The sequence below is a fragment of the Electrophorus electricus genome, chromosome 1 (assembly GCF_041902795.1).
Source record: "Electrophorus electricus isolate QZ-2024a chromosome 1, ASM4190279v1, whole genome shotgun sequence".
In the NCBI taxonomy this organism is placed as follows: Eukaryota; Metazoa; Chordata; class Actinopteri; order Gymnotiformes; family Gymnotidae; genus Electrophorus; species Electrophorus electricus.
This window is the reverse complement of record NC_137497.1, coordinates 37595159-37622435: the sequence shown is the minus strand read 5'-3', so window position 1 is coordinate 37622435 and position 27277 is coordinate 37595159. Positions and strand designations below refer to the sequence as shown.

General features: G+C 44.1%; 1 protein-coding gene across 1 annotated transcript in view; it reads right to left on the bottom strand.

The window, feature by feature from the left end:
- pou6f2 (POU class 6 homeobox 2) overlaps window positions 1-27277 on the bottom strand; it is a 70750-nt gene that overhangs the window by 21992 nt on the left and 21481 nt on the right. Inside the window, exons 3-4 of the mRNA XM_027004385.3 lie at window positions 25747-25969; window positions 8707-9110 (exon numbers count right to left, since the gene is read on the bottom strand). Of these exons, the coding sequence (XP_026860186.2) occupies window positions 8707-9110; window positions 25747-25969 (627 nt within the window). The remainder of the gene's footprint in view (window positions 1-8706; window positions 9111-25746; window positions 25970-27277) is intronic.

The following is a 27277-nucleotide window of genomic DNA, read 5'->3' as shown; positions in this document are numbered from 1 at the left end:
GGATCAAGTGACAAACGCACCAATAAAGCTGTGATTGAGTGTCCAGCGCTAGCCGTCAATCATGTGACTCATTAGCTCCTTCGATAATTAACAGCAGTCTCTGTCGTTACGGAACATCTCCTCTTTTCGATCTTTTGCTCAATTGCTGCTCTCTGATTTCATGCAAGGATTTTAAGCCATCAGTCTTTCATGCCTGGTCACGGCCAACAGGGCTCATGGCCTGGTGTGTCTCATCTTAAAAAAAGTATTAAGGATAAAATTCCATGGATTATATTTTATTCTGTTGAAAAACCACTACATATACTTGGTGATTTGTTCACATGATATATTAAAGAAATGAATAAAAATATTTTTTTATGCAGTGGAGCTTTGAGAAACTGCTGAGTTGAAAAACGCATTCCGTGCGTTCATTCATATCCTAACTGGATCAAAAAAAAAAAAAAAAACTCACAAAGAGCTATGATGGTTGTGAGTGATGGACAACTAGTGCATGTGTTAGGGTTCTAGGGGAAGTAGTGCATGTCTTAGCGGTCTAGGAAAATTAGCATGTCTTAAGGGTCTAGGGGAAGTAATGTATGTCTTAGGGATCTAGGGGAACTAGTGCATGTCTTAGGGGTCTTGGGGACGTAGTGCATGTCATAGGGGTCTAGGAGAATTAGCATGTCTTAAGGGTCTAGGGGAAGTAATGCATGTCTTAGGGGTCTAAAGGAACTAGTGCACATCTTAGGGGTCTAGGGGAAGTAGTGCATGTCTTAGGGATCTAGGGGAACTAGTGCATGTCTTAGGGGTCTTGGGGACGTAGTGCATGTCATAGGGGTCTAGGAGAATTAGCATGTCTTAAGGGTCTAGGGGAAGTAATGCATGTCTTAGGGGTCTAAAGGAACTAGTGCACATCTTAGGGGTCTAGGGGAAGTAGTGCATGTCTTAGGGATCTAGGGGAACTAGTGCATGTCTTAGGGATCTAGGGGAACGAGCACGTCTTAGGGGTCTTGGGGACGTAGTGCATGTCATAGGGGTCTAGGAGAATTAGCATGTCTTAAGGGTCTAGGGGAAGTAATGCATGTCTTAGGGGTCTAAAGGAACTAGTGCACATCTTAGGGGTCTAGGGGAAGTAGTGCATGTCTTAGGGATCTAGGGGAACTAGTGCATGTCTTAGGGGTCTTGGGGACGTAGTGCATGTCATAGGGGTCTAGGAGAATTAGCATGTCTTAAGGGTCTAGGGGAAGTAATGCATGTCTTAGGGGTCTAAAGGAACTAGTGCACATCTTAGGGGTCTAGGGGAAGTAGTGCATGTCTTAGGGATCTAGGGGAACTAGTGCATGTCTTAGGGATCTAGGGGAACGAGCACATGTCTTAGGGGTCTTGGGGACGTAGTGCATGTCATAGGGGTCTAGGAGAATTAGCACATCTTAAGGGTCTAGGAGAACTAGTGCACATCTTAGGGATCTAGGGGAAGTAGTGCATGTAGTAGGGTTCTAGAGGAACTAGTGCATGTCTTAGAAATCTAGGAGAACTAGTGCATGTCTTAGGGCTCTAGGGGAACTTGTGCATGTCTTAGGAGTCTAGGGGAACTAGTGCATGTCTTTAGGGCTCTGTTTTGCCATGGCTGGCAGGACACTTTGGAGATGGTTGCTTTACGGAAGATTAGTACTTATGTATTTGTAATGAATTTATATATTCAATGCTGTTTGTTTCTGTGCGATTACTTACTGGCACTATTTACCTTTTTGACATCAATGGTAAGTCACTGTAATAATAAAGGATAGACAGAAAAATAATAAAGGAAGAAGGCACAAAATGATCAATGGTAAACTCATATTACATGATTTAAAAAGTATAAAAACTACACAGCTTCTAAGAAAAGGTACAAAATACAGTATCTGTATGTGAGGTAACCTAAACAGTCCTAATTCATCATACCAAATTCCACTCTCCGACATTTGCAAAGAATGCCATCCCTTTTCACTTGCGTGCTGTTCTGACATACAAACCCAGCATTTGAATGACTTTAATATTGGCCTAATCAATGGTTGGTGATCTTTTGATGGTCTCTATTCAATCTGGCGAGGGTCAGCTGTGTCTAAGCTTCATAAACAGAATAATGGTAAATGATTACTCCTCACTATCATGCCCCAAACTGAGAGCCACTAATGAAGAGGAATGGCTGAGTTTTCAGCCACGGCTGCCACCTGCCATTTGGAGTGGCGAGCGGCGGAGATTAATGGTGACTGAGCAGGGCTGTGTGGCTATGATGTGGTCAGAGGCTCAATCGATACCACACACACACACACTCACACATCTTACAACCTTCTATACACACAAAACTCAACATACACACTTATACTCTTACAAGCATGCACCGCCCCCACCCCCCCCACACACACAAACACACAATAAACACACACTTCCAGTGTATCATTCCTAAGTGGAGTGATGAATTGACGACATTTGAAGCCAGCATTGATCAGTTTCTTCCTTTATGTTCTTCAAGGCAGCCTACAGGGGTCAGACCAAACCTAACAAGTGCTACACATTATTGTCCATCTGTTTCTGAAATTGTTTCGTTATCTCTTTGCAATGTTATTTATTACTTTCATTATGCAATTGTGTTGGCATGTGTGATTTGTGTTTGGGAAGGACACTCTCGCTGTCTGCGAGAACACCAAAAGACCATGTGTGCACGCAATTTGTAACTGCGCTGCCTCGAAGAAAGGACGAAGAAAGGTGAAGAGAAAGATCATGGGAACAGCACAATGCACTTACAGCACCCCTGAAGGTCGCCCAAGGAGCGGAGGTCGTGTCTACCCTGTGCGCCAGTAGCGCAAGCACACAATTGTGCTTTCTGCCCTTCACCATGGACGTGAATATTTTTACCCTTCAATTTGTCACCGCACACAGTACACACACAGGTGCTGTCTTCATGCACGTGGACAAAGAGTTTGGGAGAAAGCGCCAAGTCTGAATTGCCATCTGATCTCTGTCTTCACGATCTCAAAAAGTAAAGTGGCTGAAAACATTTCAAACTTTTACACAGCAAAAGCGATATCAATAAAAGAAGCTCGTGCATATTTGCCACCAGTTCATCTCTAACCAGGCACTTTCTGCTACCACTTTGGGCTCGCCTCTGTATTTATTTATTTATTTCCCTAAACATAATCCCTCATTTTGGGTAAATAAAATAAAAAGCCGCTTTGCTTCCACTGGCCAGTCTGCGCTCATGAAAGCCGTGCCATGCTTTATAATTATTCATATGAAATGTGCTGCCACTGCTGATGTGCAATAGTCTTATTTTCTGCTTCAGTCACCAGTGCCCATTTGTACTTTACATACAGTGAGCTCCTCGTTACGTAAGGCAATTTTCTGCCTTCTTAAGAAAGACTGTCTGCTGGCCTGCCTGCATTAATGAGAGAGGGAGAGGGAGGGAACGGAGGAGAACGTGGAGGAAACGAGAGAACGAGAGAAGTAGTGGAAAAGAGACAAAAGGAAGCAAAGATAGTGGGAGAAGAGAAAGACTGTTTATATATATATATATGTCTTTCTTTCATTACAAGGTTAGCACTTGTAGTGCCAACAATCATCACTGGCATTCCTCTGGCATTAAGAGCTGTGGCTGCTCTCTCCGGTGGTGGTGGTGGTAGGGACCTTATTTTACACACCTTTAGCACGCCTGGTCTACAGGATGCCACATGCATGACCAGAGCAGGCCATCAAGTGGGATTACTAGTGCAAGGAGACCACAAGGGATCTAGCAAGCTCATTACTTTAATGCTATTTCATTCAACAGCTTTAGTCTGTGAGCTGCCTAATTGAAAAGGGGGCTTTTATAATGAACCCATAATTACAGCACCACACACCTTAGTCATTGAAATAAAGAGATACATTAAACCCAATAAGATCATTGATGGATACCATTATCTAAGGATGAAATCATTAGCAATGAGGTCCTTCTTTCTCACTAAGGGAGAGGGGAGTGTGAAATGTGGGAGGCTTGGGGAGGGAGGCCGGTGGCACGAGCCAGCGAACGAACGTCTGAAGATGGCCCTGACTGGAGAAGTGTTAAGTGAAGTGTGTGTGTGTGTGTGTGTGTGTGTGTGTGTGTGTGTGTGTGTGTGCGTGTGTGTGTGTGTGGAAGGCCCAAGGGAGAACAAAAGCAGTGAAGGTAGACAGAGGAGAATGTGCGTGCTTGAGTTTGTGCGTGTGTGTGCGTGTGCGTGAACGCACATGCATTTGTGTGTGTGTGTGTGTGCGAGCGTGTGTGTGTGTGTGTGTGTCTGACCTTGGCACAGATGGGGTTTTAGGAGTGTGCTGTAATGATGGCTGATTGCTGGGGAATGGTGGAGAATGGAGAGCGAGGGAGGGAGGGAGGGAGGGAGGGAAACAGGAGGAGAGGAGAAGAGGGGACAGTGAAAAAGAAGGAGGAGAAGAGAGAGGGAGGAGAAGAGGCCTGCGTAATTACAGCACTCGTGAGCCTGTGCCTCCTGTGGTACACTGATGTAGGGGTGTATCTCAGAGAGAGAGAGAGGGAGAGAGAAAGACAGAGGTAACGAGTGTGTAAAAGATGAAAGGCCAAAAAGAGAGGACAATCAAGAGATAAATTAAAATAAGTAAAAAATAAATAAATGCAACAGCAACAAAACGTCACAGACAAAATGAGAAATAATAGGTTACTTAGGGTCTGACAGTAAATTGGCTGTGTGAACTCTGGGCAGTAGTAATGTGTAATTAAGCCTTATGGCTTAGGGCTTAGGACAGACAGAGACAGAGAGAGAGAGAGAGCGAGAGAGAGAGGAACCAGCGCAATGGATGTAAAGTCGGGCTGGACATCTTCCTCCACTCTCTTCTGAAATTTCTCACCCTTTTTTCCTGTCCGTCCTGCAGCCCTGGAGCCATGGAGACCCACTCTGTCTAGGTCAAGGACATTTAGTGAACAGACAGTCCACACACATGTCAAGGCTGAGAGAGAGAGTCAGAGAAAGAGACAGAGACAGAGAAGCCCCCAAAGCACAGGAGATAACACCTACTGCACTACATTACTCTGTACAGCTACATACTGAGTTTCTAGAGTGGTGATGTTCCAGTGGGAGAGGTGTGTTTGGCTGTCTGAGCATATGTGTGGGTGTGGGTGTGGGTGTGTGTGTGGTCTGCACCGCTCCTCTCTCTTGGCCATAGATCAGCATGTGTGTCAGTGTGTGTGCAGCCGATGTAAACCAGTGGACTGGCAAATTACAGCAGGCCTACAGCTGTAGGCCGACATTATGATTAATTTGATCAGTAATTTCTCCTGTTTTTCATTCTAATCGCTGCAACCATTCTGCTGTGGCAGGTCTTTCAGATCTAATTAAGATCAATTCCGGTGTAACCAGCTCACCACATATGTGGAGGCCCTGCACACACGCACACACACACACACACACACACACACACACACACACATAAATCCCCGAGCTTCTTCAGCGTGGAGAAGCCCTGCTGCCCTGATCAATCAGCCCCACAAATCCAGCCGCCCCACTAATCAGCCCATTAACACACTTAAGCAAATTTCATAATCTCCTCTGTCTCTCTGTCATCACATAAGCAGCTCGGCACCTGCTTTCCTCCAGTGCCTTCCCTGTGTGTCTCTCAGTTTCAGAAAAGGCTGGGAGGATTGCCTTAGAGCACGGCGACACATCACCTAGAAGCAGCTTCTCGAAACCAAGCAGTTCTGCCTTATACAAAAGTGCACAGCACAAGGTCAGCTGTGCTGGTTATTCCTGCAGCTCTCTCTGAGTTCTGGCAACTGCACCACAGAGAGGAGGAAAAACAGAGATGGAGGAAAAGCAAGGCTGAAAGAAAGAAAGAAAAGAAATGGGAGCTGACACAATGTCAGGTTGTACGTTCAGCTACAGAAGGCCTCTCTCTTTAGGCCCCCAGGTCTGTTCTGTGGACACCTGCATGGCCCCCTGTGCTCAAGTTATTATCAAGGGTTGGAGGAAAGGGGGAGGGGGCTGAGTTGTACCTATGCTACCAGAAGGGATATTTATCTGGGCCCTGGAAACACACCTTCACTTAATCCTCTGGGTGATAGTGGCACCTAAGCATGGATATCCCTCGAGGCCAGTCCAGAGACTTGGCTGAAGCGTAGCCCAGCTATCTCACTCTGATGCAGATGCAAGACCAATTATCAACACATGCCAACCCAGGAGGAACACTGCAAATACCACACACACACACACACACACACACACACACACACACACACACACAGTTTGTGTGGTGATACCTCCCCAGCAAAGAGATCACAACCCCTGAAGACTATACCCAGTCATGTATATCCACCCTTTCACACAGTGTCTTTCTTACTAGTTTGTATCACTTCTACTTACTCTCTCACACTCACTTAGTGTTTAGGTGGTAAAGTGTAGGGGACGATTTGTTGCCCTGCTACCTGGTCTAGCTCTCTATGGATTTAAAGGCTGCTGATTCAGAGCTGGGAATCAGATGCACCTTGGACAGGACAACTAGGCAGTAGCAGCCAAATTCTCTTGCAGACCGAAGCCTTTCCATGCAGTCCCTGCTAAGGGTGTTCTTCAAGGTTCTGACAATAGTTCTGATCCGATGTTGCACTTGGTGGTGACCCAGGAACAACATAAACATTTTCCTGCTCATGGCCCCACTGTTCTATTGGATGAGGCAATACTGTAATGAGCCGGGGTGTGTCCTGGACAGACAGCCATGGCAATGATGCTTTGCTAATTCTCTCTCAAAAGTTTAACCTGTATGTTTTACGACCATAAAAACTGCACCATAATTCAAGGACATCAATGTTCTAATTTTTGTGGACATCAACGATATCTTAATTGCTGATGTAAAACTAAAGGAACAGTTTAAGCCTCAATCACTTGAGGATGGTGAAAATTAAAATGATTGTGTCTAGCTAACACTGAAACTTCAGAAAGCGTTCCTGGTCATTGTCATTAGTTCACCAGCTCCCGTAACCCCCCTGTAATTACACCCATTTTATCCACCCCAGCCCCGAAAGAGCTAAATCACATAATCAAAGGGTTGACAATCACACGCCAACCTGAATCAGATGTTCTTTAGCCGTCAACAAAGAAACATCTGCAGTGGCTGCTCAGCCCCGAGGAGCCTCTTTAAAGCACACTAGTTGTGGGCTCCAGGGACCATTAAGCGCAGGGCCCTGTAGGGTCCAGCTGGTGTGTATAGGGGTTCTGGCACAGGGACAGAAGGTGAAATAAATGGCTTAAGATGATGGTAGCCATGATTTTTTTTTTTTTTTGGGGGGGGGGGGGGGGTTACAGGGCAGGAGCAATAAGGGTTGTGACACTGATGAATGTGAGGAAGGACACAGAGGCAACCCTGGCCTCTATCAGGCTGAAATGAAACCACTGGGATATAAAGGGGTGGGGGGGGGGTGGGGCAGGTTATTAGAGAAAGAGTGGGACAGCCAGACATACGGACGGAAGAGATGGATGGATAGACAGACATGGAGAAAGAGAAGACGAGGGAGAGAAACAGTGAGGGTTGCCAGGTGCTGAATGGCATGAGGTGTTTACCTTTGGCTGGGGGTATTATTTAAACTATTATGCACTAGAGTCAAAAGTGGGTCCTCGGAAGTCTGTGAATGCGGTTGTGATATTCACTTTTTACAGGTTGCAAGGTCAGAGAACTGGCCAAATTCAAAGTAATGTTCAGTAATGTAATGAATTACTTGTAGATATTTAAAACAGATGGGCAAATATGCTTTTTCATTTTACAATGACTTTATATGTCACTATATTAATAAAATTGCAAGGAACCTTTGAAATATTCATTACAAAAACTAGATGTAATGGGTTAATTGAGAGAAATGACACAATGTTATTCATAGGAGTGAAACTGCAAAATAATATCAGTTAAAATCAGTCACAAAAATCCAAGCAGTTAAGTGCTGCATCAGCTGTGTCTACTGCACCCATATGAAACATGTCAATAAGTAATTATCATGTAATTGATTCAAATTACATTACACCAAAACCATCATAACATGTAATTTAATATTCTGAAGCTCTTCATCCTCAATAATGCTCTATTGCTGTCGCAAGCAAGATGGCAGGGATGAACTCTTAACAATAAACTTTCAATTTTCATTCTTTCACAGGGACCCGCTTGGCAAACAAGTACCTCCTCCAGAAACAATATTTGTAATATCCAAGATTTCCCCAGACAGCTCCAATCACTCAATTGAATTACTGCCCCATTCTCTAAGATTCATCCTAGACCTTGTGTCACTCCTAACCTCCATTCTTCCAGGTATGTTGTGAATAATGTAGAACAATATGTCCTTTAAGTGGGGCAACATCATATTTAGGAGACATTATATGGATCAGTCACAGAGGTTTAAATGCCAGGGAGAAATCTGGTCTATCGTTCAATCATTATTCAGCACTTATGTCAACCACCAATGTTTACAGTTGCATTTACTCTGTAAGGAGCTATTACCAACGTGCAGACTGTCAAGAGAAATATGCCAGTGGTCAGTGCTATTTTTGGCACAGACACATAGGGTTTTTATTCTGTCTTTTCTCAGGGACCATTGTGTAATTCTTCAATTGTGTAAACTGTAATAAGAGTTACTATTATTATTTTAAACATGCTCTCTGTGTACTTTTGTATGATTGAAACAATAAAAAATAAAATACCTCAAAACATTCAAAAGCATGGGCTTACCTGCAGTGGCAATGGAGGTGTGACTGGAGAGGGCAAATTGCGAGCTGGTGATTGGTTTGGCCTGTGAGAGGGAGGAGACTGTGGAGGCGGAGCTGAGCCATGACTAGACGGGGTACAAGAAGAGGCGGTGCCAGAAGTTTGTGACTGAAGGGGCGGAGTCAGCTGACGGTGGGACGGCAGCTGATTAGGTGGCTGGAGGTGTGCTGGTCCACAGTGGTGTTCTCGCTCACGCTCACGTTCACGCTCGCGCTGATGAAGCTGCTCTCGCTCTCGTTGTTCCCGCTCGCGCTGCTGCTGCTGCTGTTGTTGTTGTTGTTGTTGTTGTTGTTGATGTTGATGTTGTTGCTGCTGTATTTGTTGGAGATGCTGAAGGTGCTGCAGCTGGGAGTTCAGTGATGAGGTAGCTGCACAGGAAGAAACAGCATGTGTTCCATTGTCAAGTTGATACTTTTAAAGGTATGGTAACACCGGTGCAGCAAACCACAAACCGCAGTAAACACTAACACGAGTGTTCATTTCCAGTGGCTTTGTTGCTTTTAAAAGCAAGAAGCCAGATCCCTGTGTCCTACCTTAGCACACTGAAAACAAGACTCCATTAATTATTATGACTTTGAGACTGACTCACAGTTCAACTCACATTAGGTTAAACCCATGAAAGACTGCAAGCAGGTAACTTGGTAAGAAAAAAGGAAAATACCATCATTTATTCAGACAGTTATGATAACAAAGTCACAGATTTTCCATCTTTAAAGGCAACAGGTCCCGTTTTCAATTCTTTATGCTAATTTGAATGCAGTGATTTAGATGACATTCCCTTTCTCTTAAAAGTAAGATATCTAAAAATCAGCCCTTTCAAACTACAGACTCACACACAGACTCAGTATCTGCTGGCTTCTAGAATTGACTAGGAAAGTGGAGTAGCATCTCTCAGGCTACTTAGAGACATTTCAAGTTTTTCTTGTCGGAATGTTCCATCCATACCATGATCTTTAGAGCCCGTTGAGTTGAGGTAGCATAATTCACCTATCACTTTGACTGTGTCTGGACCGTTTAAGAAAACTTTTGCTGCAGTTAAGACCCAAGACCTGTTTTTTTAGTCTACAAACTATAGTAGACTAAAAAAACAGCCTAATACGTATTTACTTGAGGCATACCTTAGAGACTCTTGTCACGGAAACATTTCTATATGGATGGGCAGAAGATTTTTGTCAGACACTTTCAATACCATTGTTCCCACTAATATTTTTCTCATGAATGTGCACAGATGCAAAACATCTATATAGGAGTATAGGATAACACTTTTGTCACCTTTCCTTTGAAATCATTGTCCACTTCAGCTGACTGCAGTGCAAAACCGAACCATTGAGTTTGTCCTTCACTTACTCCAAAAGCTCCACTGAATATTAGAAAAGCAGTGTCCTTTGGAAAGATTCCACAGTGTTGATCCATGGTATGCACTGCAGAGGCCATAACAGCACAGAAGGACATACACAACACCATCACAATTCCATTCCACACAAACAAAAAGGCCCAACTTTTATTTCAGCTTATGCCAAAGTTGTCTACCAAGACAACATATTTAATGAAATAACTTCTCAAAGTGAAGAAGTTCTCAAAATGAAGAAGAGCCACAAAAAAAATAAACACATAAAAAAAAAATCAAAACCAAGCAAACAAAAAACAGGACAGTTTTGATTTGGGTCCAATTTAAAACCGGATATTTTTCTGTGTAGTTGTAGACATGTGTACAAATCAACATGATGTTTGTTTGCAGCTAAAAGTACTTTTAGCCTTAGAGGAGGCTATACACTAGCCATGCTTCTTCAACACGACAGTATCAGACTGCAAAGACTGTTGATTGTTTGACTGAAGGTCTATGCATAATGATCATAATTCAGAGATTTCACCACAAAAGATTTCACCACATTTACTACAGATGCTACAGATCATTTTGATTTGAAGAAAGTAAAGACTGAAAGAAAGCGATGCAACCTACCAAAGACAAAAGATGCACACATATGCTTATCTACATCAAGAATGAATCATTTTGATTTGTTGGAATATTTCATTACAGAAGCATAATCAGTAGCAAAACAAATGACAGATCAAAGCAAACAAGAGAGTCATACTTGTATTGACATGGCAAGTATTCAGTTGTGTGCAGCGGCACAGACAAGCTAGTGTCCATAATTAATTGATGCACCTGAATAATTAAAAACTTTCTCTTTTTTTTTTCCTGGGAGATAACTGGACATTGGTGCTGGTGTTGCTTTGATTAGCGTGATTACACCTGCATCAGAGCTGGACAGGCAGGCATGCATTTGATTCTCCCTGAGCCACTCTGCTCTTCTCCAAGAGGCAAGAGAAAAGAAGAGAAGAAGCACAAGAGAGGGTGTCTCTCGAACAGTAAACAGCCCACTTTTATTCTTCTTCTATTGGCTGACACATTGACACCACTCTCACACCCTGCCATGAATTATATATGTCATCTGTGCCCAGGAAAAAGCCAAGAGTCCAAATCGTGCTTGAAATGTTGGGCCAAGTTGTCTTGCAGGCCTTGACAGGGCAAACGTATGTGGCTCTCTCTCACGCTGGAGCGCTCTGAACGTCGGCGCGCTAGGAACTCCGGAGCACTCGTAATGCTGCCACCGGTGGAAAAAGACAGACAAAAGGGGGGCCGAAAAAGATGAGGGGGGAAAAAAAAGAATTAAAGAACTGAAAAACAGATTTCTGTCAAAAAAGTACTGAAAGAAGAGGGAAGATCAAAGGCTAAGGGAGGGCCCTTCTCTTGCCTTCAGTCACAAGGCCAGAGAAGAACAAAAGAGTTTGATGAGAAGAAAAACAAACAAAGACAGACAGACAGGGAGAGACAGACAGCGAGAGACAGACAGGGATAGCAGCGCAGAAATCCCCCGTGGCCCTATTATGCGGTTAACCCTGCAGGTAACAGCAGTCCGTTATAACGGCAGTGCTTCATAAACTCTATCATCTTGTTAAGGGGAGCCACTGACCTTCTGTTCTCCTTAAATGAGGAGAGCGACTTCATCAGGCTGGGTCTAATCATAGGATCGCAGGAGCTCATTGTTCAGAAAGCGCCATGCACTGCAGGCTCCAAAGCGCAGATGTTAAAGATGTAATGAGCACGAGAAAATGACAAGGTTTTGGACACAAGCAGACTGTGATAATGTTTTTTTACACTGTACGTGAAGGCTCCCTTTCCCGGATAGATTTTTTTTCTCTGTTAGAGCAGTACTGATTCAGTACTCAATTGTTAGATCAATACTGAATCAGGTTGTGTATTTACACACCATATAAATATTATCATCATGTGGCGTCTACAGAGAACTAGGAGGTAATATCACGTTTATCATCCAATGTACAACATACCGTTTATAAGGAAAATGTTTTTGTTACAAGATGCTGGGAATCACAGCCCAGCTCTAAGCTGTGTAAGTACAAGAACGCAAAACGCTAACCAAATGTCTGATGCATCTCAGGCGAAATGGTAGTCTATGGTGTCAAATACTGCAATAAAACAGAAATACAACCTTGCTCAGAGGGCAACAAAAGAACACTAACTACAAGCGCTGGGGAATAAAATCACATCTGAAGTTCTCTGACAACCTGCTTGGTGACAGTGTCTGTTTAAAACAAACACAACACAGAACTATTTCTAAATGCAAAATAAAATCAATAAATATAACTTTGCCATTCTCAGATCACAGTTCATTTCTCTTCATTTTAGGAAATGACACCAGATGTTTACCATGGCTTCCTGTCTCATTTGGCTGAGTCCTACCACATTCTGGTTGGACTCCCTGAAGCCTCCTAAATTAGCACTCAGTTCTGGCTCTCCCCCTCCATACCAGAGTCAGGTGAGGGGGACAGAGAGTCAGCATCTCTCTAGCAGATCACAGGAATGCCGGTACTTAACAGAATCTCACTCAGCTGACCTCTCTGGCACTTTGTATGTGTGTCCAGCCCGTGCAGTGTGTGTGTGTGTGTGTGTGTGTGTGTGTGTGTGTGTGTGTGTGTGTGTGTGTGTGTGTGTGTGTACTTGTGCTTGTCATTTTTTTCCGAAAGCTCTCATCTCTGCTGAGCTGCCATTGTTAAAAAAAACTCACCTGTTGTGAATTTGAGCACTGACAGACTGTGTGTGTGTGTGTGTGTGTTTGTGTGTGTGTTTGTGCGTGTGTGAATTTTATTGTGTGGTGGCTTGTCAGAGGTCAGCACTGAGGCCATAGCAAACAGGCTGGATGGGGTGCTTGGTTGTTTTTGCTCTATGAACAATGTGTGGAATGGACAGACACCTCTCTCAGTACAGCGCACCACCTGTCCGCCCTAACACTTCACCATCGCCACAGCCATTTACCCACTGCAGCCTGATTTAGTATCTACCACATCCTTAGATCTCAGACAGTACTAAACGATCCACTGGCAGTGATCTGGATAGGGATCAGACAGTACTACATGAGAGGCTGACCGAACTGTAGTGAAGTGGGCAGGGAGGTTTTGGGGACAACAGAAAGCAGCTTGTCAGGATTACGCAAGAGCTAGCATGAGGAGACGCCCGGCACTGTCATACATATCAGTCATATCAGGGATTTAGAAGGCTTTGAGACATTCTTCAGAGGGTATGAGGTGGAAAAGTAGAGGGAAAAAAAGTTCCACATACAGCCAAAAGTTTATAACTTTTTTTAAAATATTTATAATATATTAAGGTTTAATTAGGGGAAATGTTTAAGGTCAGCCCACTGCCTGAAGTAGTCTCGCACCCACCACCGCTGCGGAGGTCTCTCCTGTGCCTGTTCTCATCCTCCCTCCATTGGGTGCAAGGGGAAAGAGACTCATGCAAAATTTATGCTCGCGCGGCAGTTTCAGTGGGTGGAAAAATCAATAGAGGCCAGCCCTGATGCGTCGGGGAGACAGAGTGCTGGTTGACAGACAGTAAAAGCCTCGGGTGGGGGGGCAGCCTTGTCAGGATGGTGGTTGGATGTGGAGAAGGGGCGAAGACATTTACTGAGCCAGAGACGGACCAGAGCGCTGCGTCCAGACCCACCCGATCTGCTCACCTCATATCAGAGCCTCATCGGGGATTATTTCGAGAACCACTCGAAGTGTGGCAGGGTTTAGAGCTATTATGCTATTAGAAACACCACTAAAAGAGGGAGAAATTTGGGCTTTAAAAGGATCACGGCCTGCTTCTGTCTGAAATAAAAAGCATCTGTTGTTTTGTTTGTGTGCGTAAGTGTGTGTGTGTGTGTGTGTGTGTGTGTGTGTGTGTGTGTGTGTGTGTGTGTGTGTTGGTGTTTTTTTCCCCTTTAGTAGTCGCTCTGCCCGCAGAAGCACCGCTGGGGCTGATAAGCGCTGGCTTGCACAGACAGACACGTAGAAATGAAATGATTTATCTGTAATGAAAAGACAATGTGTGCCCGAGGAGGACATCACAGGGCCTTTTGTTGTACGTGTGTGTGTGTGGGTGTGGGTGTGGGTGTGTGGGCCCACAAAGCAATGTGGGATGCAAAGAAGGGCAGAGAGAAAGAATTTCAGATTTCAGTGGGATTACAGGAAAACTGAGTTTGCTTCCCTCTCCTCTCCTGCTATATTCACTTTAATTATTCTCTTTACTCTCAGCATGTATGTACATTTACCCATAGTGTTGGTAGAAGAGGGGAGGAGAGGATAGGAGAGGAGAGGTGAGGAGAGGAGAGGAGAAGAGAGGGGAGGGGAGGAAAGGTGAGAGGAGGAGCGGGGAGGAGAGGAGAGGGGTGGAGAGGAGAGTAGAGGAGAGGAGAAGAGAGGAGAGGGGAGGAAAGGAGAGAGGAGGAGAGGGGAGAGGAGAGGAGAGGGGAGGAAAGGAGAGAGGAGGAGAGGGGAGGAGAGGAGTGGGGTGGAGAGGAGAGTAGAGGAGAAGAGAGGAGAGGGGAGGAAAGGAGAGAGGAGAGGAGAGGAGAGGAGAGGAGAGGAGAGGAGAGGAGAGGAGAGGAGAGGAGAGGAGAGGAGAGAAGAAAAGGCCATGCCCACAAGAACAGTGGTATGCCAGCCTGTTGATTAGCACGATGGTATCTGGCATGTTGCTACCTGTGATTTTTAATGCTCTATAAAACTTGTTCAGCACAGCCAGACTCATACGCAGTAAATAAAACTCCTGCTGATACAACACCATTATTATCAAGAGAAAGGGAATGATGCCTATAAATCATCATGCACTACATATCATCTGCTTTTCACTTTCGTACCCAGTTACTTGTATGGGTTCAAGTTTGCGCAAGACCCAAAGGAAAGCACGAAGCACTGCCCAGAAAAGCCAGATTTTACTTAAATAGCCTCACCCCTCCGCACCACCAAAAGACCCCAAAATACTACATTACACCATCACCGGGACCGTACTGTGTAACTACACCATTAATTACAGTGTAATAAACTGAGCATGAATGCGTAACAATGCAATGATACTGTGTACTTACACCATAAAAAATTCATATTATGCATACAGAGTGCACTGTATCAGTGCACTGGTACACATTGTCATTCATTACTTTGATTTGGTATGATTACCGTGTGCCATTAGCAGTGTAAAGTACCACCAAACCCAGTAACACCCATGCGTTGCTTTTACTCACGTCGTTTCTGCACTTGTCGTTTAATCGGAGCAAAGCCTTCGGTCGAAGCGGCGGCCTGCTCGTTTTTTGTCGGTTTAGTGGTTTCCCTCCAGCGTGGCGTGTAAGCACGTGAGCGGCGTATGATGAATGGAGCGGCGAGTTGCTTATGCGCTTATCGTGCTCGCTGCACGGCAACAGGTCCGGCGGGGGCCGATGGCAGCAAATGAAATTCCTCCCCGGGACAATATATCATCAGAGCAAATGTATGCATCCCAAACTTATACCCGCATGCAGCTCGCCACTCATCCCCGGCACTGACAAGGTGCATGACGGCTGGGGGAAATGAGGGTGGGGGGTAGTGAGTGGGGGGGTGTCTGGGCGAGAGGCAGCAACAGCAGCGGACACAGAGCGCATTTTCATATTAGCTTCTGTACATCTTTCTTTGCTTTTGGGAGTAAATCGAATATAGCATGGCTAATTTAGCACAGTGATTTTATTAAGAAGAGAAAAATTAATGAGTAAGACAGTGTAAGACATTGCTGTGATAAATAGAGGATGTCTGTATTCCACCGGTATTCATTAGAGTTTTTCCTCTCTAAAGAGTATTCAGCTGTCTTTTCAAATTCAAACAATCAAAGCGTAAAAATTCCAAATTGATGCCAAGAAGCAAGGGAAGATGGGTGGTGAAATGTGTGCACGCGAGCAGAGCACTGTGGGAGCCATGGACCCGTGGAGCCACACACTGAAGTTGGGTGAAAGTGCGAGGGCGACAAAACCGCGAGGCGAGCGTAACTCAAAGTCGCCGCTGATAGGGGAGAGGGACAGAAAGCAGGGCAAAGAGGAAAAGACGGGGTGAAAAGCTGCTTGTTCGAGGTTAGAGAGACACACTTGAGCTCTCTCTCCCCCACGCCCCCTCCTTCGCTCTCGCTTTTCCCGCAAGCCCCGGGCCCGGTTCGGGAGAGATGGGAGAGCTTTAATGTAATGGATATCTGCTCTTGGTGCTCGGCTGCGGTCTGCTCGTGTGCTACATGATCCGGGCCCAAAGCGCCTACTACGTCTTCACCAAGGGGCCCCCGGGGGCTATTACACTCTTTATTCCTTCCTCTGGGGCCTCTTTCGGTCCCCCTTAACACTTAACACAAGGCCCCCAAATCCGGCCCCCTTGTCTCCCTCTGCTTTCCACTGAAAGCATGGCTATTAATTAAGGTAATTAGGCCCTGAGCCAGCAATTAGAAACCGCAGACGGCTTTTAGCTACTGCTTTTCGCCTTCCAAAGAGGGCTTGGTTTCAGCACCATCTGCTGAGCTTGAAATCACAGCAGGGTCTTGTGTTTCGGGGGCAGAGAAGCATCACGTTATCTGAGATACAGACCTTCACCTGACCCGTGGGGTCAAATTTATAGCTCTCCTGGATTTTGAGTTTTCCCTTCTCTTTTTTTGCTTTCCAATATGAAATGAGAAATGAGACTGGCATCGTATGTCGGTAAACGCTTGTAACTGAATGGCACTGGAAGAGGAAATGATCCATTTTTGAAGTGTGATCCAGGTTAATATATAGTGGAGCACTTTAAGTTGTATTGATTTGTTATTATGCCTGAATGTTTTCAAATGGAGTAGGCAGAACTGCTTTTGTTTATATTTAAAAGCTGTTTGACTGGTATTGATGGGTTGATTCTTTAGGTATCGATTAAATCGTGAGGTCATAATGATAAGGTTAGATTTCTGCAGCATTTGTGTTGATTTCTTGGGTAAGTGCCCACTGATAAGCTGTTAGGTTTCTATTGATTGTTGTGGACATTCAAGACACTACTCTCTCATTAAAATATGTTTTCTTATTTCAAATGCAAGGGTCTAATTCTGTAATTTCCTTACAGTTTTGCCAATGAGGTATAACATATTAAAACACTATTCATAACACAAAAAAACTGTTCATACAGCTTAAGTCTTTTAAACTTTTTATATGTTACATTTTCCAGGGGCTTGAACTAAAAGGGGAGCTTAGCCTGTCAAAAAATCTTTATCTTTGCCTCACCCTATGTTTTAGTACCCTTCCCATCTGTCAGAGGGAACTTTCACGCTCTCCTAACGCAAAATGGCATACCTCTGCCTTCACTGTCTCACAAAAGGTACATATTTGTGTCAGTAGGGATGTTAGTCATTGCTCTCTCTTTCTGTAAAAGCTTCAACAAAAAGCTTCAAGCTTCAGTCCTCATAGTGAGTTTACATGGATTGAGGGGGTGGGGGTAGGGGCTGTACCAAGCAATAAGTTACATTGTACACACACAAACACACAAAAGGAGTGACATATGGTTTATAGGTTCTGGTGACAGAACTCAACTGTCAGCGCAGTGTGATAACCCATTTTCATTGCGGCTCACTCCCATGAAATTACCATTAGCATTATGACTCATGCAGAACTGAGATAAATGCAAAAACGTCACCAATTCTTACAAACAGGAATACCAGTTCCTCGAGATTACGATCTGTCTCTCTCTCTCTCTCTTCCTCCTCTCTCTCTGTCTCTTCTAGCTGGCTAGTCTAATATTTAATTTACAACATATCGTTGATTCTTTCTCCTCTCACTGACCATGTAAATCACTAATCAATTTCCATTTCCAGGGTTTGATGACGGGTTGCTACTGAAAGCATATGAATTGCCACACAGTAGCTTGCACGCGGCCTCTAATAACATGATACACAGGGCTTTATCGGGAGAGAAAGGGAGTTTGGGTAATATGAAAAAGAACGAAACTTCCCAACCTGATGAAATGGTAGATGGTTTCAGTGACTTGGCAACCTTTTTTCACTAAGAATAAAACCTAAACCCGACCTTTTTAAGCCTAAATTTAAAAGCTGAATCTGGATCCTTCAGGTTGTTGCTAGACAGTCAACATTTTGTTGGATGACTTTGCTGTAAGACTTTCGAGGGGAAGATATTTACATCTTTCCATCTGTCACACCTTTCCTTCTTATCTTTGTCTTTTCTTGTTTATCTGAGCTTCCACCTTCTTCTTCTCATCCCACATGCTCTTCATCATCAGGCTCCTCCTCTTCTTCTCCCTTCTCATAATTTAGCACTTCTTGCTCTGCCTCGACATCATCATCGCCCGGCCACGTTAATGGGTCTTCGCCGATGTCCGGCTGTGTCCTGTGCATGATGTATGTGCATCCCTGACTTCAGCACTCCCTCTCTCTCATTACATATCTGAGTGAGCACGGGCATGAAGTCTCCCTCCCTGTGCAGCTAGACTCTGGGAGCCCTGGCACTGCATCGGAGAAAGTGCGCACAGGGCGATTTGTTTAATTTAATGCCGTGTTGAGAAGCTTAAGTCATTTCAGGCCTCTCCGCACCACTTCCTCATCGGAGCCGGCCGCACCCCTTTAAAAACCTTTATTGGGGCTTTCCAATTATTTGGGAACTTACACAATTACCATAAAACATGTACCAAACATGGATGAAGATTATGGAGAGGGTGGGTGTGGTGGTGGGGGATCCAGTCGAAATTACAGACACATACTGTGATTGTCCACCACGCATGTATTTCTGTTTGTCTTTTAACACAAAGAGCGCCTGCTCTATCAAAACAGACAAAGCCACAGACACAACAGCAATTATTATTGTTACTGTCTTCAATCTGCCCTCATTCCTTTCTCTCTGGGAAGCCGGCCATGGTTTTTCCTTTTGCCTTTTAAGCGATTTGAAGATGCCACCAGTCAGAAGGACGAACAGCATGCGGCAGCCCAGGGGGCAGCTGAGGTCACTTCGGGACGTCAAATGCCACACACATGCCACACAGTAACAGCAGGAGTTCAGCACATGTGCCAAGGACACCCCGCGCTCACAGTGATGCAGCTGTAGGACAAGCACAGATGAGGCAGGGCTTCTTCTGTTCCACAGCCTGTTCTGTAATAATCGGTAAGGGGTTGTTTCCATGAGGTCCACTTTTCCATGTTTCAGTCATAAAACAATAACCAATTCAAATAAGAACATGAGATGTTTGGATCTTTTCTTTTGCTACATCACATAAGGCCATGATGTGGATGTGGTATGGAAAATGGAGTACGTCTGTGTTTGTCCTTTGATGTGTAGCCATTAAGACATGAGGTGGTCTGTGTGTGTGTGTGTGCGTGCATGCACAGATGTTCCTCCCTCACAGTGTGCATGTGTGTACATTACAATTTGTGTTATTTTTGTGTCTAACCCACTGTCATATGCAGTCACCTGGCAACACGCTTGCAAGCCTCTTATTCAAGTCAGACAATACTGAGGGGGAGGGGGAGAGGGAACAGGATAGAGGAGAAATGGAGTGATATCAGAGGTGTATGGGAGATGAGAAGCTTTATTTCTGCCGGGATCGCCTTGGAGAAGGAGCAAGGTCCCCCCCCCCCCATCTCCGTCGCCACCTCTCACTCTCAATTATTTGGCTCCTGTCACAACAAATCAATCAAATTACCCCAGCAAGACTGTGTGCAGGTGCTGCTAGCATGTCGCTAGTCGCATTAGCTTTGAAATGTATGAGGGCTCTGGCAATTTTACCACGCTTATTTATTTAATGCGACTCTCTCCCCTGCGAGTCATCTTACAACTGCTGCAAAGTTAAATCATTAAAGGACAGTGTAGAAGGCTGACTGTTGGGAGCACTTTAAATTAAACAGAGAGAGAGAGAGAAAGAGAAAGGTAAAGTGAGGTTTTGAATCAGAATTGTGTTGTAATAAAGCCAGAGCTATAAATTCAGCTATAAATTCAGAGGTTGTTTAAATAGAATCAGCATCAGTGAAACTTGGGCAGCCTTAGAGTTGATTTCTACAGCCACCTACACCCATTTAGATGAGCACACACACACACACACACACACACACTCACACACACACTCACACACACACTCACACACACACACACACACATATATATATATATATATATATATATATATATATATATATATATATATATATATATATATATATATATATACACACACACACACACACACACACACACACACACACACATACATACAGAATAGTATACACATACCCTCACATACTTCACATGTACTTCAGCACCATGGACAGGTCACCCAGTCAAAGACACTACTTGCTGCCTGCTGCTCTGGTTTGCTGAGGAGGGTTGCCTTTATAGAGACATAGGCTTTGAAAAAAGCTTTTAAAGAAGTTTGAAACTGGAACAGAGTAGAAAAAAAATCTAATCTAAATTTATACACTGCTTCTGGGCCCAAACAAATATATCAAACAATTACTTTATTCTTGCTTTATTCTTTTTCTTCTCTTTATATAAGTTATGTGTAATCCACATCTCATGGAAAACTCTAATTATTAACCTACCATTGTCTATTTACTATTAACTTTACGCACCCTCGGGGTTTGAGTTTGTCTTTGAGTACTTATAAACTAAAGTAAGGGAGTTTGAAAAGCTCCCTGATCTCCTCTGCCTCTACGCCAGCTAATACTCCTCCATCTAAAGCCATCCAGCACTATGACAGCAGGCATATCCCAGAGAGAGCTCGTGAGACTGCTCTCTTATTGAGGCGGGGGAACTGTGTAGTGATTAGAGTCAACATGCCTCCTCATTATCCTACATGAGCCAAGAGACGCAGGCAATTACCCCCTCATCCCTGAGTGCCGTTTTATGTTTCCAACAGTGGGAGCATGCAGAGGCATGCTGTCTCTCTCTCTCTCTCTCTCTCTCTCCCTCTCTCTCTCCCTCCCTCCCTCTCTCTCCCTCGCACGCCGTAGCCCTGCCGTCAACCCCCAGCTCACTCTCTCCACACACTATGCCATGTGCTCTGATGTGCTGCGACCAGGCAGCTTACAATATGAATATGAAAGAGTCAAAGTCTACATTCGTTGTGCATTAACTCAGAGCAGTTGATTGGGGAGTTGGGGTTTCATTTGGTGTGGTACGTCTGAGGGGAAAAGACTGGAGTGAAACATTAGTGTTTCCAAATACAATTACATGGGTCATGAAAAGAGAGTTATTTATGATCTATGCCTGAGCTGACATCTTTAGTGAGATGAAGCTTGTTGAATCATTGAAATATAGCGCAGCTGCTATTTTCACTGCTTGTCTCATTAAAAGAAACTTTGCTGTCGAGAGAAGCTGACTTCGTTATGCTGTATGACAGAAAATGTAAGAGTTACAGAATCAAAGCAAATGTTTCAGACAATATAATTAAATTTTCCATTAAAAGAAATAAAGAAATGTGACAATATGGGAAAGGCATGAGATGCTTTGAAACACGTCCTATCACCACCCACACTGCACTTTTCAAATAACTTCCACTTTTATTCCCCCCAATGTCTCCATTCTGCAGGACTGAATTCCAGACAGTATTGTACAGTTGGTAACACAGCGGCGTGATGTTTTTAGGTTGATAGACAAACAGGGCATAGGCTGCGCGTCCCTTTATGCCACAGGAGGCTGGTTCGCACCGTGCCCCCTCCAGATCACCTGCAGTCCATTTTCCTTTTTTTATTTTCTGAGGAAAATCACTTTCTTTACGGGACGCTTCCTGGCATTAATCTTCCTGACAAAATAACAAGCTGCTCCGGCACATGAGTTTAAGGGTGGTGCAAGCTCCGCTTTTAATACGCGCCAGCGCGTATGAACTTCACGACACTGCCCAATCGCTATGACGACCATTCATCACTGCGAAGATGAGGTGGCAGGGCGTGTATGCTAAAGGGCTGTTCTTCCCTTCAAATTCATATGTGCAGTCCTGGGTCAAATACCCTCTGCAAATTTTATAGCTGGGAGGGGGAGGGGGAGAGGCCTAAAATTAGAGGTCTGAAATTATAATATTTATTATTTTAAAAGTATATTATATTCATTTGTAATGCTTTTGTTTTCATTATCTTAAAGCAAGTAATTGATAGAAACAGCCTGAGAATAACTCCATAAACAGATTATTTTTTATAGTTATTAGATATGTGGTTCAAATATTTATTTCCAATTTTCTTTATATTTTTAGAAGGCTACTTTCCTATTAACAAGTAGGGCTTATTTCAGACCCTTTTTATTTGCTATCAGTAAATGAATTTACCTTCTTAAAAAACCATTTTACAGTAATGTTGCAAACACTGAGCTACATGGATTTATTAACTGCTTCTCTTCCAGAGCAAATGGGTTTTTTTTTGCTTTTAAACCCTCCTTCGCCATAAAGACTGCACTGGAATGATTGATTGCTACTTTGCTCTCACCTTTCTGTGCTTGGAGAGAGGCAGAAGCAAGCCCTAGAGGCAGGCCAAGCAGCAGCCCGGAGGGGTCCATGGTTCCCCTACAGCCGTGGTGCTGCTGTCCTCTCTGGGCTCTCCCTGAGCCAAGCTGTCTGCCTTTCTCCTAGCCGTTCTTCTGTGGCCAGGCTCCCTGTGCCAGTCTCACCTGCTGTGCCATGGGCTTCTGGGCTTGGGCGCTGCTTTTAACTGGATTGGCCCTGTGCCTACACTCTCGGCCCCTTTTTTGCAATCCACATTCTTTACCATCTGGCTAAATACTGTGGATTTGAATAAGTGCCATTCTAACCACTGTGTGCTAATTACAGCAATTTAGAGACAATGCTATAGTGATAGTGGCTAAACAACAATATATTGATCTGTTGGGGAAGCAGAATTGCTAAATATGAGCCCATATTTTGAATTTCATAGTATCAGCTTTTTGAATATTTTACATAAACAATAACTGTCACATCAAAAATATTTTCCCTGGACAAACCTGTATTTGAACTGTAATGATGTGTGTTCAGGTTGAGGCAGTGTTAGAGGGAAAGTACACACTACTGTGATCCTGCTAAATGCATTTGCCTTGGTTAGGAGAGGAGAAAAATCTGCGTGAAGTCATCTGTAAAGGTAGAGGAAACTCTGATTTTTTGCACAGACAATAAATCTTGCTAATTTGCAACTAATTCATTAATTAATTAGAATAATTAATTTGAGGTTTCAGTAATAGAAGCTAAGTGCTATTAATGACTAGAATAGAAACAATATATGCACCTATGACTTGTGGACAGATTGCCATGTTGAGTGTTATGTCCTTCAATGTCTGTTATAGCTATAGATGGTTTCTGTTATGAACTGGACAAATTACATTTAGTTTCTGAAAGTTGCTATATAAAATAAATGTACAATAATAATAATAATAATGTACAATGTATAATTATATTATTATTATTATTATTATTATTATTATTATTATTATTATTATTATTATTATTATTACTACTAGTATTATTAGTAGTGGTAGTAGTAGTGGTAGTAATTGTAATCTTCTAACCCATAGATGAGGGGTCATACCACACATATTAAATAGTTTTAGAATATCGACAGGAGGGAAAACATCCAGGATCCACGTGTCTGAGTAAGACACTCGTATCAGGCCCAGGGAGCCCTCGGCACTCGGCTGAGCCAACCTGACCCGGGTAGCCCTCGGCACTCGGCTGAGCCAACCTGACCCGGGTAGCCCTCGGCACTCGGCTGAGCCAGCCTGGCCCGGGGAGCCCTCGGCACTCGGCTGAGCCAGCCTGGCCCGGGGAGCCCTCGGCACTCGGCTGAGCCAGCCTGGCAGGAGTGCTGTGCCAGCAGCTCCCCGTCAACAGGGGTGTGAAGGGAAGGGGCAAGCTGCTGTGGAGAGGGACAGACACAGGCAAGACACTGAGCTTCAGACAGGCCATGTGTTATCAGGCCTTCACTGGCCCCCGTTTGCCCAAGATGCTCAAAACACGGGCCAAGATGTCCAAGCCGATGCCATATCTCTGTGATCATAGGATATTTGTTTCTTTTCTGCTCCTGTTTTTGTTTAATTTACTGCATTCTGTTAACGCAACCTATAACAATCTTCTAAATTAGACTGGTCTAAATGCAGTAGTACCAGTTTAGGCCTCAGTATAGAACGTTACTGACACACATGAATGTCAGTTGCCTAAGCCTCTGAATTTGTTGCTTTACAAAAAGAAAGTAACATTTAATATCCATGTCAAACACACATAAGGAGTTACTAAGTACTTGAAGCAGAGAGGCTGAAAAGCTTCCCTTGGGGCAGAATTGATGGACCATCTTAACTTTGAACATCAGACCCCTCCCTACTGTCTATTTTATAAGGTTTTATAAAAGAGTGGGGGAGGGCTATTATGGTGACTGTGGGAACTCTGGGTACCTTGAGGAGTTTTTCTACCCACATGAGTGTTTATTAAAAGCCCCCACTGCTCTCCCTGTTGTTATTTATGCATGTTTGTGTCCATTAGAGTCGTCCTCTCCATCCATATGCCTCATCCATCCATTTGCCATATCCATCCACTAACTTTTTCCCTGCCTGTGGATTATTTTAATCTCTAGCCTCCTGAAAAAAGGGGGAGGCATGGGGGGTGGGGGGGGGGGTTGCAGAAAACGAGCCACTTTACATGCACTTAAATTTACAACTTGGCATTTTTTAGTCAGGCATTTATAAAGGCACCTCATCCAAGATTTATTGCTGACGACCCCCCCCCCCTCCCCTTCAGTTTAATGGTATAAAAGAGACAATGTTTAAAACATTAAAATGAAAACCATTTACAACTATGATCAAAAGAGAACACTCACACATTAAAGTTTAAAAGGAACCGAGAAAGTAGGGCCATGTGGTGGGGGAGGGAGAGGGTGCCAGCCAGGGAGAGGCTGAGGTGAAGACAAGGATTCAGGAGCGTGCCAGCAGATGCTCCGATGCAGACAACAGAGAAGCATAAAGTGCTCTTGCGCCAGACTGCAAAATGCTGACCTGTAATGAATATGAACTCCTCTTTCAGCCTGATTCTCTCCTATCCTATTCCTCTACCCTGAGATGCACTCAGGTCCTGAAGGCATCACAGGTGCATCTTAAACATGCACCGGGTGGATAACAAAGACTTTGAGTAGGAGCCAGTGAGTGCTGCATACACTGTAAACGACAGGCTGTTACAACAGAAGAAAAAAAAAGTCCAAATAATGTAGTTCTTTGTGGGGGGGGGTTTTGTTGTTGTTGCAATATTTATTTAGTTTTTATTTACAGCTAAACTTTTAGGCTGTCGCTGGAGTTTCAGTAAATTTTTTGAACATGTTACCATGTGTCTCAAATTATTTATTTTTTTTCCTCCTTTCTGATGATGCTCTACTTTCTGATATTTTAAATTTTTAACAGTTTTACTAGCTTTTATGTCCTGAGTTTTCAGAGGAAAACTACACACTGTCTCATATAGCTGCAGATCAGATCCTTGTTGAGCCTGTACATCAATGAAGCTCCAGATATGCACACAATACACCACTGTTCACTTCAAATTAACTTGTCAACACATTGGACTTAAGTGTTTGGACCCGCAAACCAATGTTATTATAATGTTTTTATAAGGCTATGTGATTGGTCCATGCAAGACACACAGTCCTGTGTGTGACCAGTGTGACCACTGGACTCTTACCTTGCAGGTTCTGTAGGGGGAGAGTCATGATGCCTCCGGCAGTCGCAGCCGCCACGAGACCCTGGATATTTGCCGCAGTGGGCAGAGAGAGGACCAAGCCCTGCTGCCCACCCAGGTGTCCACCCGCATTGAAGGGGATGAGGATGGGCTGGTTCAGACCTGGCGCCCCGCCAGACATCACCCCACTCACGGCCGAGGCCAACTGTTGCGCCACCAGCAGAGACTGAAAAAGAGTTGAACAAAATATTCCTGCTATTAGAAACTAATATGTAATCAATGCAAGACATTATACACAAGAAACAGGACAGTCCAGTAAGTAATGTCATCACAGCAGGGATTTTAAGATGTTTTTAAAAAAATGTTGCTTCGTTGCTGGTAAAATATTGTTGGGATTTTTTTTTTTGTAACAAGGCATACCGCAGTGTTGATCCTTTAGATAGCCAGCGAGAGAATCGGATTTTGGGAAACTTTACCAAGGCTTTTTGACATCTTTTAAGGTCGGTCCCTTAGTATGTAATTGAAAATGTAACCAAAATTTTGGGCGGTAGGGAGGGGGGCAGCATACTAGGCATTTTGTGACAAATATCAAAGAGACAACAAAAAACAGTAGAACACATTTCAGTAAAACAATACATTTTCATATTGCTGAGTGTGACAAATCACGTCTGGATACAGACTGCAGCACTATCTTAAATTCAGCTCTCTCCAGCACAGTTTTACACTTTCACACAAAGAACATGTCTCTAATACTAAAGTGAATGGCAGCAAACACCTCACTCCACTTTCCAACCTGTCAGCATTTTCTCTATCCCTCTCTCTGGTGCTCATTCTCTCCCATAATGCACATACACGACACATCACCATCATTCATACGTGTTGTATTTATACTGACACATACTGGTTCACCACCTGCAGAAACTTACATAGAGGATTACCAGGGAATGTATTGCAGTACTTCATTTAATATTCTAGTGTACACAGATGATATTTTGATTGTATTCTACACAGCACTGACTGGCATTGTTACCGGGCAGGGGCCACATCAAAGTCATGCCTTGCTGAGTGTGAAGAGGGCATTAGAATGCTCTAAACTAAATGCATTTTGGTCGAAGGTCACAGGATCCCACCAGCTTCCCCAGGACTCGTCCAGCCTCCTGACCGCAGCCCGCAAGTAATCCGCATCTTTGGGGTTGGCGTGCGGCCCCGTGCCCTGGCACCCCCACACGCTCTGCCTGTGATAGCCAGAGCAGCCCGAGGGCTGAGGTGCATAGAGGGGCCCACTGCACCCACAGCAGTGCCACGGCAATCAGCGGCCGTGCTGTGCACAGTTAGGTCTGGGAAAATGGATGCTGGAGTTGCCTGGGTCCATCGGAACTGAACAGAGCACAATGGAATGAGAGAAGACTCCAAAGCGTAATGTCTTTCAGTCAAGCCTCAATAGGGAGAATGCTATAACTGCAAGAGGACTCCTTCACTTTCTTAAGGGCATTGACAATAAATACATAGAAGAGCATTCCAAAGTAAGATTACT